The sequence below is a fragment of the Apus apus genome, chromosome 16 (assembly GCF_020740795.1).
Source record: "Apus apus isolate bApuApu2 chromosome 16, bApuApu2.pri.cur, whole genome shotgun sequence".
NCBI classification, from domain to species: Eukaryota; Metazoa; Chordata; class Aves; order Apodiformes; family Apodidae; genus Apus; species Apus apus.
Genome location: NC_067297.1, coordinates 5705249 through 5721235, shown reverse-complemented (window position 1 = coordinate 5721235; position 15987 = coordinate 5705249). Strand labels below are relative to the sequence as shown.

The 15987-nt window shown below is 60.4% G+C and overlaps 1 protein-coding gene across 4 annotated transcripts; it reads right to left on the bottom strand.

Annotated features, from left to right (window-relative positions):
- Positions 1-641: 641 nt before the first annotated feature.
- Positions 642-15044, bottom strand: LOC127391461 (thyroid adenoma-associated protein homolog). 4 transcript variants are annotated; one of them, XM_051634256.1, is made up of 31 exons: positions 14937-15044; positions 14047-14224; positions 13725-13826; positions 13461-13488; positions 12979-13127; positions 12660-12782; positions 12301-12421; positions 11883-12034; positions 11359-11440; positions 10913-11049; positions 10081-10278; positions 8986-9670; positions 8747-8899; positions 8554-8663; positions 8230-8390; positions 7816-7982; positions 7394-7579; positions 7105-7253; positions 6426-6569; positions 6009-6113; positions 5608-5808; positions 5179-5329; positions 4817-5051; positions 4426-4665; positions 4088-4313; positions 3743-3949; positions 3304-3542; positions 2922-3095; positions 1742-2008; positions 1443-1648; positions 642-1328 (listed from the first exon to the last, which is right to left on the bottom strand). In XM_051634256.1, exons 1-31 carry the CDS (start codon positions 15038-15040, stop codon positions 1057-1059), a joined length of 5652 nt encoding a protein of 1883 aa, XP_051490216.1. In that variant the 5' UTR covers positions 15041-15044; the 3' UTR covers positions 642-1056. The 4 variants fall into 4 exon arrangements, with proteins under 4 accessions (XP_051490216.1, XP_051490218.1, XP_051490217.1 ...); XM_051634258.1 differs by having other exon boundaries at positions 3743-3841; XM_051634257.1 differs by having other exon boundaries at positions 13740-13826.
- Positions 15045-15987: the final 943 nt, after the last annotated feature.

The following is a 15987-nucleotide window of genomic DNA, read 5'->3' as shown; positions in this document are numbered from 1 at the left end:
GGGGACGTAGTTCTGGCAGGTAGGGTGCAGAGGAGACCCAGCACCCTGTTCTGGTTTTGGCTGGGCTAGAGCTAATTTTTTTCTTAGGAGCTAGAATAGCACCATGTTTGGGGTTTAGCATGGGACTTGTTATGAGAAGAATGTTGATAATACACTGATGGTTTGGGTTGTTGCTAAAAAATCAAGGACTTTGCAACTTTCTGTGCTTTGCTAGTGCTCGGGTGCACAAGAAGCTGGTAGGGAGCATAGCCAGAGCAACAGGTCCCAGCTGGTCAGTGGAGTTTCCCATATCATGCCACGTCATGCTCAGTCATAGAGGAATGTTGGCTGGGAAGTTTCTTTGTCTTCCTGGATTGTGGGTTTGGGGTTTCTCTCCTCCAGGATCGGTAGCCAGGGCCAGGCTGGGCATTGGCCAGTGGGTGGTGAGCAGCTGCACTGTGCATCACTTGGTTGTATAGTCTATTATGATTAGTAGTAGTATATATCAATTATTAAATTATTATTAAATTGTTATTATCTCAACCCACGAGTCTCTTTACTTTTACCTTCCCCATTCTCTGCCCCACTCCTCGGGGCTCCTGGGCAGAGGGAGCGAGTGGCTGCACGGTATTTAGCTGCCTGCAGGTCAAACCACAACAGTGTATTCTTGGCTTCTTTATTTGCGATAATATAGCCCAGGTCAGCCACAAAAGAGGAGCCAAACTGCTGGTTTAAAAAAAGGTGCTGGGAGTCAAGCAGCACAAGAGGGTGTGAGGGCTCCAGGGTGCACATCTCCTCCTCCCAGCCGGACTGAGGACAGGGATCCTGCAGCAGCAGTGCTGGAACAGCCCAAGGTGATGCTGTACCTGTGTCCTCAGCGTGGAGAGTTATAAAACATTGGGAACAAAGGGAGTGTGTCCTGCACAGCAAGTTGAGTTCCCCTGAGTTACACCACCAAACCTGTAGTCCCAGCTGGGGGCCACAGAAAATTTCCAGCAAATGAAGGAACGTGGCAGCATGAGCCAGCAGCCTCGTGGCTGTGGGGCTTGCCATGATGCCACTCCATGCCCAGAGGTGTCAGGCTGCCCCAGATGGTGGTCCTGGCTCCCCCAGCACCTTGTCCTGGCTCAGCACAGGAGCCAGCCCGTGTTGTGCCAGCAGCCCCTGCACCAGTTCCAGCTCCTGTTCCAGCTCCTGGGTGCCACAGCCCAGCCCTGGCACAGCAGCAGCACTTTCCCCCAGCACATGCAGTGCCTGTGCCACCAGCCGGGCCCTCACCAGCAGCACGGTCACGGCCACCTGCAGCTTGGCACAGCCCAGCGCCTTCATCCCCAGGTGGGCAGCAGCCTCTGCGGAGAGAGGGCAGAAGAGCTGTGAGTGCAGCAGGGTCCCCAGCAGGCTGAGACAGCCTGCAGGATGGGGACACAGCTGGCCTGTCCCGGGGGCTCCATGTGGTGCCATACCTCGGCTCCAGTGGTGCTGGCAGTACCGCAGGTCACGCAGGACACCAGGGCCCGTGGCTGCCAGCCAGCTCAGGGCTGAGGCATGGAGCGGGTGGCTGGTGGCAGCCTTCTCCAGGAGCTGCAGCAGGACAGGGAGCAGCTGGCGGCCCAGGACAGCCGGCTCCGCAAACACATTGGGTTCATCTTCCTTGTAGAGGCTGCTGGCTCTGGGGAGTAACCAAGGTGCAAAATGAAGCTGAGGGCCAGCCCCATGCCACCCCATGCTCCCTCATACCCAGCCCAAGGGTCTGGCAACTCACTTGTTGTCCTCCAGCTCCTCCACGATGCTCCTGAGATCTAGGATGGGGAGATGCTGCAGCAGCAAGTCAAAGGTTTCAGGGAGCTCCCCAAACTCTGCCAGGAGGAGATGCAGGAGGTCCAGGAGCCCCACGTTGTCCTGCACAAGGATGCAGCCATCTCGGAGTGCCAGGCTGGGGTCTGGCCTCAGGAGGCTGGCAAAACCTGAGGCCTCGTGCCGGACCTCCCGCTCCTCATCTTGCAGAAGGTGAATGCCCACATTTACCAGCCTGGGGAAAGAGAAGAGAAGGGATGGGAAGGCCACTGCACTCCCCAGAACATCCCCAGCTTGCTTGAAGAGCGGAGAAGGATGAGACCCCCCTGCTGGGCAATGCTTCCCTGAAGGAGTCTTCTGAGTCGTGAAAGGTACAAGCACTGCCCAAGAGCTCACTGCTAAGGTGGGCAGGGGCCAGACAGAAATCAAGGGAGCCATCAATGCAGCTTAATGCTCAATGAGACTGTCTGCTTCTATTAAAATGCCACCCACAAATTTTATGTAGGCTGCAAACTCTTAGGCTTTTTAATGAGTGGAGCTTTCTTTAATCCCAGAGGACATCACCTTTCGCAGGGTCAGTCTATTAATTTGCTGTCCTGGCTTTGGCTGGGCTAGAACTAATTTTTTCTTAGGAGCTAGAATGGCACCATGTTTTAGATTTAGCATGGGACTTGTTATGAGAAGAATGTTGATAATACACTGATGGTTTTAGATGAAATCAAGGACTTTGCAACTTCCCATGCTTTGCTAGCACATGACTGCACAAGAAGCTGGTAAGGAGCATAGCCAGAGCAATGGGTCCCAACTGCCATATCATGCTCAATACATAGCTGAGAGTTGGCTGGGAAGTTTCTCTTCCTGGATTGCGAGTTTGAGGTTTCTCTCCTCCTGAATCAGTAGCCAGGGTCAGGCTGGGCATTGGCCAGTGGGTGGTGAGCAGCTGCACTGTGCATCCCTTGGTTGTGTACTCTATTAATATTATATTTCAATCATTAAATGTATTTTATCTCAACCTTTTCCTTTCCAATTCTCTCCGGGGCTGGGGTGGGGGAGAGTAAGTGAGTAGCTGTGTGATATTTAGCTGCTTGCTGAGTTACCCCTGCAACACCTCGGGGCTGCAGGCGGTGCTGCCCCCTGCCAGGACTCACCGCAGAGCCGCGGGGCCGGGCCGGGCGCGCAGGGACCGCCGCACCACGGCAGCACCGGCAGCCTGCAGGGAGCGGGCGGCCGCCAGCCGCAGCACTTCGGGCGAAGCAGAACGGCTGCACCACTCCAGCACCCTGCACCATCTCTCAACCAGGGTGCTGTCCTCGTCCTCAAACCTGTCAGAGGCCAGGAAAGAAGAGGGAACTCAGGCACACCTTCTAGCTCCGTCCGAAAAACCACCAGCTGCCCTGAGACTGTAGGACCCAGGTGCAAAGCTGGCTGTAATTTGCACGCAAGAAGTTGTGGCTCTGTTTCCAGCAAGAACTAAGGAGACATCTTATGGAAGGGTCAGGCAGAGCCACCCCTGCAGCAGCAGGGACCTACCGGTTGGCGAGCAGCAGGCTGGTGGCACACAGTGCCTGGAAGAGGAGGTCTGGGCCAGCACTCTCAGCCTCCATCATGTCCAGCAGCATCTCCAGACATGCTGCTGATGAGCCCTGGAGCTTACTGGAAGCTTCCTGGGACCATGATGAAGGATCTCTGTAAAGATGCAGCAAAGCCTCAAGGTACAATCTCAGGAACTCTTTGTCCTTTCTCTCTTGCAGCACCGACCCCAAGCTCTCCTAGTTGACAATAAGAAGGTAAATGATTATTGCCTACGGCACCACGGGGTGGCGACCTCAGCACACTGGACAAGCAACATGCACCCAATTGCCCTCAGCTTGGGGAGCACTGTGCTTCCCAGGGAGCACCCGGGATCCCATCTGCACAGTGCATGGGGGGACCCTCTGCTTTACTCGGTGAGTTTTGAGCCTCATCATACCAGCAGCGCCAGCCCAAGAGCCTTCTCCAGCTCCTTGCGTGTTCCTCCCTCCCTGTCGATCACCCAGCTCAGGATGGCAACCTGGACATCGGAATTCGGCTGCCGGAGAAGCGAGCAGACAGTGCCAATCCACCCGCTGTCCCCCAGCCGGGCTGCCTCGCTGCACGCGAAGCGGGCCATGCTTTGGTGGAGGGTGGCCAAGCCCACCTGGAAGAAAAAACAGGATCTACCTTCCAGCACTCAGCCTCGAGTGAAGCGTGTGCCCCTTGAGTAGGGGGTCCCCACCTCCCTCCCTCGGGCTGTCAGGGAGGCCACGGCTGTGGTTTCCCCGGCAGGCAGCGCTACCTGCAGCTCGGCACATCCCGGTTTGCCCCCCGGCAGGGGGCTGCCCAGCTCCGTGCTGACAGCGTCGCGGATGCTCTGGGCAAAGCCGGGGCTCAGGGATGCGGGCAGGAGGGCGAGCACCTGGAGGAAGGCGGCGCGGAGCAGCGGGCAGCGCTGGGCAGGGCTGAGCAGCCAGCCCCGCTCCTCCAGCTGCAGAGCCACGGGGCGCAGCGCCTCGGCCGGCTGCCTGCGGGGAGATGCGGGGCCTCACCACGGAACCCACGGCGCTGGGCTGGGCACGGGCTTTTTCAGCCAATAAGCTGCATTTTGGTACAGAGCGACTGCAGGGGACTACTCACCCCTCGGTGCCTGGGGCAGGGGCCAGCAGCGCCCGCATCTGCAGCAGGCGCCCGTGGACGGCGTTGTGCGAGCGGACCCCCCCGGGCGCGGGGGGCAGCTGCCGGGCCAGCTGCAGCAGGAGCCCCCGGCGCTGGGGGGGTGGGACGACCGGCACCAGTGCCTTAGCGGCCATCGCTCGTACGGCGTAGATGGGGCTCCCCACCAGCCCCAGCAGCGGCTCCAGGAAGCGAGCAGAGGGGCTGTGGAGCAAAAGGGGACCATGCATGCAGAGATGCTCCAGCTGGAGTGAAACCCCACCCGCCGAGAGCCTGGGGCAGCCCCAACACTGCAGGATCACCTCCTGCTACAGGAGCCCATGGCCGGTGCAGAGCATCCCGGCTGCCCCCTCACCTGCCGGGGCCATCAGCGCCGGGCTGCAGTTGAGCCAGGAGGGTGAGGACGGCGTGGAGGGCAGGGTGCAGGCAGGGCCCCTCCAGCACGGGCGCTGTGGCCGCCCCCAGCTGGCTCAGCAGCACATCACCCAGCTCGGGGTGCTGCCCGAGGAAGGCCTGCAGGCTCACCCCCTCTGCTGGGCAGCCCTCCCCACAGCTCCGCTGCTGGCCCAGCAGCCGGGACATGAGGGCACCTGCCAGAACAGGGCAGAAAGCAGCATCAGGGTTCATCCACCCTCTGCCTGACCCCTCCTGGCTTCGCTCTGCCCGGACTTCAAGCCCCAGAGAGCTGCAGGGCTCTTGCCTCCCCTCGGTACTCACTGAAGAGCTGGATGGCTGCGTTCCTCATGGCCCAGCAGGGCGAGCCCAAGCCCTGCAGTGCCAGGGCCATCATCGGCGTGACGTGCCGCAGCAGCGCGCTGCCCAGCCCTGTGCCACGGACCAGGGTCTGCAGCACGTGGAGGGCACACACCTGGGGAGAGCAGGGCTCAGGAGTGAGGGGAGGTGAGGGGGCTCTATGCAGAGGAGCAGTGGTGGGAAGACATGGGAAAGCTGAGGAGCCATGAGCTCTCAGGTTCCCAGGACAGCCAGCACAATCAGGGATGTGGCTTTTGGTTCACTCCAAGGTCCATGAGATATCACAACCTTGTGCTGGGATAACCAGTGTGGCACCACTAAGGGATCTGGTGCAGATCACCCTGCCCTCAGGTTGGCTTCAGCAGCCAGGAGTTGGGTGCCCACCATGCTCACCTGTGGGAGGTCAAGGGTCTGGTCCCAGTCCTGTGGCAGAGCTGTGGTGGCCAAAGCCAGCAGTGTCTGGACGCAGCGGGTTAGCAGTGGCCGTGCCTGGGCTGGGGCCTCCCCACTGACAATGCAGAGGAAGAGCATGGGGAAGCCAGCAGCACGGCGTGTGATCGAGCTGCTCCGGGGGCCACTCAGTGCTTCTAAGCCCTGAGGAACAAAACCCACCTTAGATATGGCTGGAAACCTGCTGGCTGGAGCCTCCAGCTGCTCTGCAGAGGAGGGAGCCAGCTGCACCAACCCTGCACTGCAGTGTCCTGGCTGCCAGGTGGGTGCTTGTCCCCAGGATGGGTGATCCAGCTGCACAGTCTGAGGTGTGAGGGGAATGTGGGGCAGAATGAGTACAGTACCTGTTCCAGCATGGTCTGTGGGATCGCCCGCAGCTCGGCGTCTGGGTGGTTCAGCAGAGCAGCACAAAACTTGGTGAAGCCCATGCTGCAGCCCTCCACGGCTCCCTAGGGCAGAGCAGTGTCAGGCCCCTGCGCCCCCAAACTGTGCCCACCAGTCCCCCATGGCCCCCAAAAACCTCTTTGCCAAAAGAAAACAGAAAGCGGGAAGGCATGACGGTGTGGGGCTGTGATGGGGTTTGGCACTGGGATCTCAGCTGCTGGCTTCCAGCCATGCCCCACATCCTGCCCCAGTGCAGACCCTGCCCCACTGCACTTGCCATCCCTGCATGCTGGGGAGAGCCCCTGGCTATTGGCCCGGGGCAAGGACAGGGCAGGAGGAACAAGGGACCAAGCACACCAGGTGGGATGTGCTCTTACCCAGTGCCGACACCGCAGCAGGATTTCCTGGAACACCTTTGCAGCCATCTGCAGGGTGGGGAGTGGCAGGAGGGTCCCTGATCCAGCTGGCAGTTCCGGGGCCAGCAGCAGCTCAGCCAGGCCTCCCAGGAGCAGCCCTATCTCCTGGGGAGAAGCAGAAGGTCACTGGTGCCCTGTTCCTGTCCTGCCCCACTATCACTGCCACAGGGAAACCCAGTGGGCGCTCCTGATTGCCAGCACTGTCAGGCAGTGTAGCCTGTGGGATGTCCAGGAGCATGCACAGGCTGTTTCCCAGCCAGCTGCAAGGTGTGCATGGCAGAGATGGCCTTTTTCCAAGCAGCCACTGGAGAGGCTGTGGAGAAGAAGCCATGACAGGCTGTCAGAAGGAGCTGTGATGGGTGGCTGCAGGGCTGCAAGCCAAGGAGCCTGACTCTGCTGCAGCTGGGGTCCATCAGTGCCTGGGAACCAGCTGGGATACATAAGGGCAGGCAGGGAGGTGGCTGCTTTTGGAGAAGGTGGTGGGTCTCTAGTCTGTGGAAGCTCTGAGGTAAGGGCAGAGATTCCCCCTTGTTTGTTCCCAGGGAGTGTGAATGTCCCAAGGGAAGCTGGAGAACCCATTTGATGGGGGTGGTGGGTGCTGGGATGCCCCTCTCCCCAGTGCCATGGGGAGGGTGCCTACCTTCACTGATACCCAGCAGCAGGTCAGGATCAGGCTGTGCTCCTCTGAAAGCAGGACTGAGTCCTCCTCTTCCTCATGGCCCTGGCCTTTCCCCAGTGTGATGAGGGAGCCAATGGCATTCCCCATGTCTGCGAATGATGGGGCAGCAGCTGCAGGAGGGAGAAGCCTGGTCTGAGTGGGGCTTCATGGGGCAGAGGGAGAGAGATGCTGCCAGGACCCTAGGATCCTAGGGCTGGTCTCGCCACACACACCCCCCCCCCCCCCCCCCCGCCCCCAGCAACATGCTCACCTTGCTCAGTGGCACCAGGGCCTTGCTGGCTCTGCAGAGTACCCAGGAGGAAGGAGGTGATGTCTCTCACCGTGGTCACGAGGTGGGTGAGGAGCTCCTGCCAGCTCTGCCTCAGCTCTGCTGCCCGCATGGAGGCAGCCACCTCTGGCACCTGGAGCAGGCACCTCCGCAGGGCTGTGATAGCTCCTGCACAAACACCCACCTCTGGTCACTGTGTAGCCCCAGCCCTCCTGACTGAGCCTGCTGCTGGAATGGCTCACAGGCAGGGCCCTGATGTGATGGGCATGCTGGGCAGGTGGAGCACCAATACAGGGAAACTGAGGCAAGGATGTGGCACCAGCACTCAGTTGTGGCCTTAGTCCTGCCTGCTCCAAAGCTCCCAAGGAGGAGATCTGCTGCCCTGCCCCAGGCTGGGGACGTACCGTGCATTGGTGCAGAGGCTGCTGCCTGCAGCAGGTCCTGACATGCCATGGTGTACTGGGTTTGCAGCATGTGGAGAAGGTGCTGAACCAAGCACAGACCATGGCTGGGCAGCGTTGGGGCTGCTTCAGCCTCCAGGGCCAGGCTCTTCATGATGCTGCTGTCGGACCTGGGGGAAAAGGTAGAGGCTGTTGTGAGAATGAGTTTTCTGTCCAACTTGTGCTGTGCAGCTCTGTCCTCCCTTGGCTCAGGGTCCTGCACCCAACCCTACCCAGCTCTCCACTGCAAGGCTATTTCAACCCCAAGCCATGGCTGCTCTGAGCTATAAAAAGCAGACCCTGGTGAGACACCAGTGCTGCTGATGCTCTGGGGAGCTGCTGTGCTGCTGTGGGGAGGGAGATGCTGGGACCTCATACTTCTGCAGGATGGTCTTCATCAGCACAGCTCCAGCTTCAGCCTCTTGCACTCGTGGGCTGCCCAAGGCATCCTGGGCCAGCTGGAAGAGAGCCAGGGTGATGGGCTCTGGGAACGTGGCGGGGAAGTAGCGGACGAGCAACTCTGAGGCCAAGTCTCTGATCTGCCAGGAGAGGTGAGGGGAATTGGGACACCAGATGGAGGGTAAAGCAGCTGGGGCAGGGCAGGCAGGGAAGCCCACCATGTGGGAAGGCCACCATCCTTCCCCTCTGAACCCACTCAGGGTCGAAGCAGGTGGTGGTGGCTTTACAACCATTAAGACTCACCTCATTAGTGCTGTCCTGCAAGCAACTCAGCAGTGCCAACAAATTGGGCTGGGAGAAGAAGTCCCAGCAGCTGCTCTGCCTGGCATAGCTCAGCAGCGTGGCTATGGTCCCTGTGGTGGGGACACAGGGTGGTGGGACAGGGAGTACCCCTGCAGCTGAGGGGTGATGCTCCAAATGGGCTGCCCATACTCACGTGGGGGCTGACCCTTTTTCCTGTCGGGGCTCCAGGTGTCCGTGCAGGTCTCCAAAACAGCAGCCAGGAGGAGCAGAGCCGTCTTCTTCCTCTGGTAGTTGGAGCCCGGGCTGAGCGAGGCGATGCTGAGCTGCAGCAGCCACTCCACAAAGTCTGCGGGCAGAGAGCAACGCTGGGCTGAGCACCCACCGGCGACTCCCCCAGGGCTGTGATGGAGCTGCTGGGAGCGGCCACCTCACCTACTGCCTGGGCGAGCTGCTCCGCTCCCTCGCCCGGCTGGGTGCCCGGGGGCACCTTCCCTCTCAGCAGGGCCAGCGAGCTGTCCCGCAGCCGGACCAGCGCCTTCCTCACGGCCGCTTGCAGCAGCTGCCGGAACGAGGAGGAGCCGCAGTTGAGGTTGAGGGGCAGGAAGTCCCGCAGCAGCCGCAGCTCGGTGCCCGAGAGGGGCCGGTTGGTGCTGGGGCTGCAGCAGAGGAGCCCCAGGGCCGCCAGCCGAACGCTGTCGTCGCGGCTGCCCAGGCAGCAGCAGAGCCGCTCCAGCCTCTCGCCCCGCAGCGGCAGGACCCCCGACACGCTCTTCTGAGCCTTCAGCACCGTCACCCAAGCCCGGAGCGACTCCGTGTCCTGCCCACCGAACTGGGCAGCCAGGGCTGCGTGGGCAGCCGGGAGCTGCCGCAGGGTCCAGGCGAGGAGGTGGTTGGCAGCGTTGCTCTGCAGGATGGGCAGGGGGGAGCGGAGCGCCTGGGAGAGCAGGGGCAGCCAGGTCCGAGCCCACCGCTCTGCCAGGGCCGCCTCCCCGCCCTGCCCCTCGGCGCGCTGCTGCCGCACCAGGGCCCTGTACACCTCGGCGGCTGCGGGACACAGGTGGTTGGTGGAGAGGCAGCTCAGGAGGTGCTGCGGCAGGTCCGGGTAGGCATCCAGCACCTGGGAGAAAGCCAGACGACACCTTCATAAGGGGATGTGTCAGTATAAATTATTCTATTCCGTCCCTGGCTGAAGGCTCCATACGGTGAAGGACAGATCTGTGGCCACCCAGGGTGCTGAACATCTCTGGCACCCCAAGCTGCTTTTGGCCAAATTTTGGTGGGCATCAGCTGCCTAAGCTCCCCTTCCTAACAGCAGTCCCCTGGGATGCATCATTGTTTGCTGCACGTCACCACCCCACCAGGGGTGCTATCCCTGGGGTGATGCTAAAATGGACCCCCTGGCTGAGAAGGCTGCCTGCCTGCATGGCTGAGCTGGGCAGGGGAAGGTGACAACCAGCAGACAGAGCCTGTGCCACTCCAGCAGCAGTGCCAGCCAGGACTGAGCCTCCCTGTCCCCCTCCTCCCTACCTGCTGGCTGCCCACATAGGGAACAATGGCACACAGGGGCACATATCTGGCTTTGATTTGCCATGGCATTGAGATGACCCTCTGCAGCATCTGTTGGTAGAGGGGTCTCTCCTGGTCCTGGAAGTGCTGGCACTCAAGGTGGTAGATCTCCAGGAGCAGTCGGAAGGAGCTGTGAATGAACTCGGACACTCCTTCCACCTGGGGGGAGAAGGATGGTGAGCAGAAGAGGTTAGGGCAAGTTCCTCCTCCTGCCTTACTGCGTGAGGAAAGACTCTTGGCTTTCCCATGTGTCCTGGACAGAACCAATTTTGCTTTTTAGTATTTTAAGTTCTCAGTTGTCTTCTAAGTGACTGCACTTTCTGAAGTTGATAGCATATTTTTCAGACAGTATCTGCTTCTAGAATTGATAATGCTTGATGTTTGTATTTATTACTAAGGTCACAGTATGTCTGGTATGCAGGAAAGCTCTTGCTTAGACTTATTTCTATAGAAACCAAGGCCTCTGCTAAACCTTGACACTGTGGCAGTGGACTTCAGCACTGGCTGGTAAGCAGGGGTTAGGAGCTGGGGATGTGAGGATGGCAGGAGATGAGCCAGCCTGTGAGGACTGCACCCGTGGATGCTGCCTTGGGGGGACAAAGCCCTGGGACACAACTCTGCAGAGGCCAGGTGTGATGAGTGCCCCAGCCCTGCCAGAGGAAGGCAGCTGCAGGCAGCCATGGGCAAGGGGACTGTATTTGGTTGAGGGAGCTAACAGGCAGGGATGTGTTATGGGCAGGGAAGGGGCTGTTTCCAGTTGCTGTGACATGGGCTGTTGGCCCCCCAGCCTTACCGGCATCTCGGCATTGTCCCACACCAGCTGGGTGAGCTGCTGGAGGAGCTTGGTGTCCTGGGCCAGGAGGCAGGTTCCCAGCAGGTGCCAGAGGGCAGGCAGGCTCCCCTGCAGCCGCTGCAGCCACAGGGCACAGGCTGCAAGAGCAGAGGGCACCACTGCAGCCCTCGAACCAAGACCTGCCTGTGGCAGAGCCAGTGCAGGCTGCTGGTGGGCTCACACACCCTGTGCCAAGGGGAGCGGTTCCCTGTCAGGTTCACAGGGGCTCACGGAAGGTTAGTGTCCATTGGGCTGGAGCAGATGTTAACAGCAGTTTCCAAATCAACCAAACCAACATTCAGAAAAGCATCTTCTCCAGGAGAAGATGAAGTGCTGTGGGGACTCCATGTGTCATGAGCACAGCGAATCCTTGAAACCCCCAGCATGGCAGAGTCATCATCTCCTACCTTGGAAGCAGTAGTAGTGGCAGTCCTGCTCCTTGGTCAGGGCACACACAGCAGGAAAGACCACGTCCAGCAGCAGGCAGGCCTGCAGGAGCACAGTGGCTCAGGCACAGGCAGGCACAGGCTTTCCAAGGTGAGAAAACCCCACCAAAAGACAGGCCAGGTGAGTGCTCCCTGGTTTTCCTGCTCTTACAGCAGTTTCTTGCTAGCCTTCATTCCCTGTCTGGAAGTCCTCAGCTCTTGAGGACTGGGGAGATGGGAAAAGGAGGCTGCACTTTGCCCGGGGCCAAATGCTGCTGCTGCTTTGCTTGTACTGGGGCTACTTTTGCACTGCTTGGCTTCTTGCCTCCCCTCCCAGGAGAGGGAAATCCCTGCTTCTTTGGAAAAGAAGGCTCATAGCTAATGTGGGATGTGTGGAGTTGTGCAGCCTGGCTCTGTCCCCCAGGGATCCACAGCCCCAGCCAGTGGCTGCCAGCCCTGCGCAGGGGGCCCTCCAAATCCCTGGCCACTGGGCTGCTCTCTCCTACCTTGTTGGTGAAGCTCTCCAGCTGGCAGCTGAGGATGTCTGCCTTGCAGCACGTCAGCAAACCCCTAGTGAGCACCAGCTTCTCCAGCCCATCTGGCTCCACGCTGGGGGGAGCCTTCACCACCAACTCCCCAAACTTCAGCTCCCCCACACCTGGTGGGAAATGGCTGCATTAGATGGCAGAAAGATGTCAAACCCAAATGCTGCTCTGAGAGTGAACTGCCTTGGCTCAGCCCAGAGTGACCATGGGAGGTGGCTGGTGGCATCTGGGGCTGCTGGACCTCAAGAGCAGGGCACAGCAGCAGAGTCTGGCTTGGATTGGTGGTGGCTGGCAGAGGCTCCTGTCCTGCACCCCAACACACCTGTCCCCACTGTCCCCTTTGCTAGGGGTCATCCTCAGCTTGGGATGGAGCACGCACCTGGGTCAGGGAGCTGGAAGAGGGACAGCACAGCCTGGGCCCCGTGCTCGGGCTGCAGGGCCGTGTTCACCAACATGCTCAGAGCTGTGCCCGCCAGCAGCCGCGTGTCCTTGCTGGGGGCCTGGAACGGCAGGGCAGGCAAAGGCACAGCTCAAAACATCATTTAAAAACCAGACCCCATTCAACCCTCCCTCCATGCCCAAGCAGGCAACTGTGCAGAGTCCCTTGGCCACTCCAGGCATTTGGGCTGCCTCTGCAGGCTCCCCCCAAGGAGGAGAATGGGGAAAGCACCTGGGAAGGATGGCATTGCTCTGCTCTTTGGGACAGGCAGCACCATCCCTCCCTGGGACCTCACGCACCTTCCCCCAGGCCACCTCCAGCAGCAGCCCCAAGAGGCTCTGCAGGGCTTCGCTCTTCCCTGCTGTGCTCCATGCCAGGGGGGCCACATCCTTTGGCAGTGCCTGGAAGAGCTGGAGGCAGGCCTGGAGGAGGAAGAGGAGGGATGAGGGCCACAGGGATGGCTGTCAGCATCCCTCACCCCCCAAAATGCAGTGATTCCCCAGGGATAACCATTCAGATCGGTGCTGTGTGCCACATCCCTCTGGACCTCACTGCCAGTGCCTGGCCAGCCCTTGCAGGGACTGATCCTTCCCCCCTGCTCCAAATCTCAGCTCTCACCTTGACAGCCAGGTAGTCCCATGTGCTGCCGGGTGTGGGCTGGCTCTGCAGCACCCAGTGCAAGGTGGTGACCAGGTGCTGCAGCAGCAGGGGCAGGTTCTGTTGCCAGTGCTGCCGACCCAGGCTGCTCTCCTCCAGGAACATGCACACTGTGGGCAAGGGGACAGCATCAGCCCCTGGCACCATGCCCTGAGATGGCTCTGCTCCCAGTTAAGCTAAGGGATACATTGCTGGTAAGTGGGGTGAGAAAGAGGTCTGGGTTGCAGGGGGTGGTTTGGCTTGTCTGGTTTCCAGCTGCCACAGGTGGGTGGGCAGAGCCATTGAGTGCTGCTGGAACCTCTGCAGAGATCCCACAGATCTGGGTGATCCCTGTTCTCCATCCCATGAGTGCAGAGGACTTGTTCAGGGTAGAAAGGGAGCATCCTCTGTGTTGGTGGTGTGGGCTGGGAGAAGCCCCCAGAGAGAAAGGAGCAGACACTAACCTGACTGAAGGTCTCCAGGAGACAGCACCTGCAGGGGCAGAAGGACAGTTTGCCCTGTGTGACAACACACTGAGGCTTGCTGCCCTGGGCAGGAGCGTCCTGCCTGTCCCAGAAGCTGTCCCAGGGATGAGCAAAAGGCTGCTCCAACAGGCAGCTCCCAGCACAGTGGAAGAGAAGCCCAGACCCTGGACAGCTCAAACGACGAGGTCCCTGTCACACATGGGCTCAACCCAAGCCACCACAAAAGCTGATGCCACTGCACACCTGGGGTGCTCTCACCTCTCCCTGCAGCACCAGGCTAGTCAGAAGCATGTTCACCTCCTGGGCCAGCAAGGTTTCCTTCCCCACTGCCAACTGAGTCACAATCTGCCAAGAGATGCCCTGAGTCAGCTGGTCTGCCCAGAGCCCTGAGAAATCCCAGCTGCAGAGCACTTTTAGGGGAGCTCTGTGGTGTCACCGTGGCCCCTTGGCCGGTGAGGAGCCAGCACACCAGGGCCTGGTGGCAGGCAAAGCTGGATGAGACCACTGCTTGCACGTATGACTAAAGCAGCTCTGAAGCTGCAGCCCAGCTGGTTGCATTACAGACCTGTTCCAGTTTCTGGAAGGAACTGGAGCTGCCTGTTGCCTCCATCTGGAAAGCCAGGACACAGCGGAGCAGGGGCTGTGCCTCTGCCTCACCCAGCACCCGCAGGCTCTCGCTCAGTGACCGTGACAGCAGAAGAGCCTCTTCCAGGTGCTTGTCCTTGCATCTCTTGGCAGTACTCCTGAAACGGGACAGGGATGGGGGTGAGGATACCCTGGCTCCGTGGGGATTCGGGTGGGGGATACCCCAGCTTGGTGGAGATTAGGACTGGGCTCCCCTACTCAATGTAGATTAGAGTGGGGTTATCTCAGCTCCATTTGGATTGGGGTGGGGGTACCTCATCGTGGTGGAGATGAGGGTGGGGGACCCCCAGCTTGATCTGGCTTGGGGTAGGGATGCCCCCCTTTGAGAGGCTCCTCTCTCCCAACAGCACTGCCCTGGGGGGTTGGGAGGGCTCCTCAAAGCTCAGAGTCCACACCCCAGCCTGCTCTGGCAAACCCAAGCGCTGGGGGCTGGGCAAGAGGGCACAAAAAATCCCAAAACTTACTACCCCGTTGCTGCAAAGTGAGCTGGAAGGGGACGAGGACAAGTGGGGGGGACCTGCCCGTGGAGGAACCACGCCGGGTCCCCACGCCCAGGACATGCCGAGACCCGCACCGGGGGACACACGGGGGCTCCAGGCCGGGGAATCCGCGGGGTCCCCGCGCCTGGGGCGGGGGGGGGGGGTGGCGAAATCCGCAGCGGGGGATGCTCGGGGGCTCCGGGCCGCGGGGTCCCCAGGGGATCCGCACCCGGGGACACGCCGAGATCCGCGCCGGGGGATCCGCAGGGGACCCGCTGGGCCCGGGGAAACGCCGCCGGGGTTCCCTGGCCCCAGGGCCCCGTCCTCTTACCCCGCGAATCGCCGCAGGCAGCTCAGGCAGGAGAGCACGGGCTGCGCGATGCCCAGAGCCCCGTAGAACGCAGCGCAGGCCCCGGCCTCCCGCTCGGCGCTCATGGCCGGAGCCTCCGCCCCACGGAGCCCGGCCCAGCGGCTGCTGCCGGCTCAGCGGCCCCGCCTAGTGCTGCCCCGGGCCCAGCGGGCTCCTCGGGGCGCCGGAGGCTCCGGCAGCGCCGGTTCGGCGGGAGGGTGCGGGAGGAGGGCGGGGAGATGCGGGAGAGGGATGCGATTGCCGGGCAGAGAGGCTCGTCTTCTCCCGCACCCCTCAGCCTGACGCTGCATCCACCACAGGCTGCAAACCGGGGGTTAAAATGAAGCATCCTCTGATGCTGTTTCCGTAGGCGATGGAGAGCCCCCAGAAGGACTGGAAATGGGGGAGATGGGGCTTGCTTGTTAGCCAGCACCCCCACCAGCCAGCACCCCTATTAACCAGCACCCCCGCTAACCAGCACCCCCACCATCCAGCACCCCTATTAACCAGCACCCCCACTAACCAGCACCCCCACCAGCCAGGACCTTCATTAACCAGCACCCCCACCATCCAGCACCCCTATTAACCAGCACCCCCACTAACCAGCACCCCCACCAGCCAGGACCTTCATTAACCAGTAACCCCACCAGCCAGCACCCCTATTAACCAGCACCCCCACCAGCCAGGACCTTCATTAACCAGTACCCCCACCAGCCAGCACGCCCATTAACCAGTACCCCCAGCAGCCTTACTGACACTAAGAGCCAGTGGAGAGACTCAGCTTCTTCCAGTGGGATGGAATGGTCTTTGGAGAGGGATGCAGATATGTTGTAACACTTGGTGGTAATTATCAGTAAATCCACGTGATTTTATCTGGGTGCTTTTTGTTACTTGACACAGGGTTCAACTATTTTAACAGGCATAATATGGGGGGTTGATTAAATGGCCTTTTAAGGTCCCTTGCAACCCAAACTATTCTATTATTTTTGTGTTTTTATTTAATGCAGTTATTACTCCTGAGTAACCATACCAG

What these genes read in the sequence shown, in the direction of transcription:
- LOC127391461 (XM_051634256.1), bottom strand. Translation starts at nt 15,040, where the DNA reads ATGAGCGCCGAGCGGGAGGCCGGGGCCTGCGCTGCGTTCTACGGGGCT. An exon ending in CGCAGCCATCCAGCTCTTCA is followed by an intron (nt 5,052 to 5,178) that starts GTGAGTACCGAG and finishes CTGTTCTGGCAG; the next exon opens with GTGCCCTCATGTCCCGGCTG. An exon ending in CTCTTGGGCTGGCGCTGCTG is followed by an intron (nt 3,543 to 3,742) that starts GTATGATGAGGC and finishes ATTGTCAACTAG; the next exon opens with GAGAGCTTGGGGTCGGTGCT.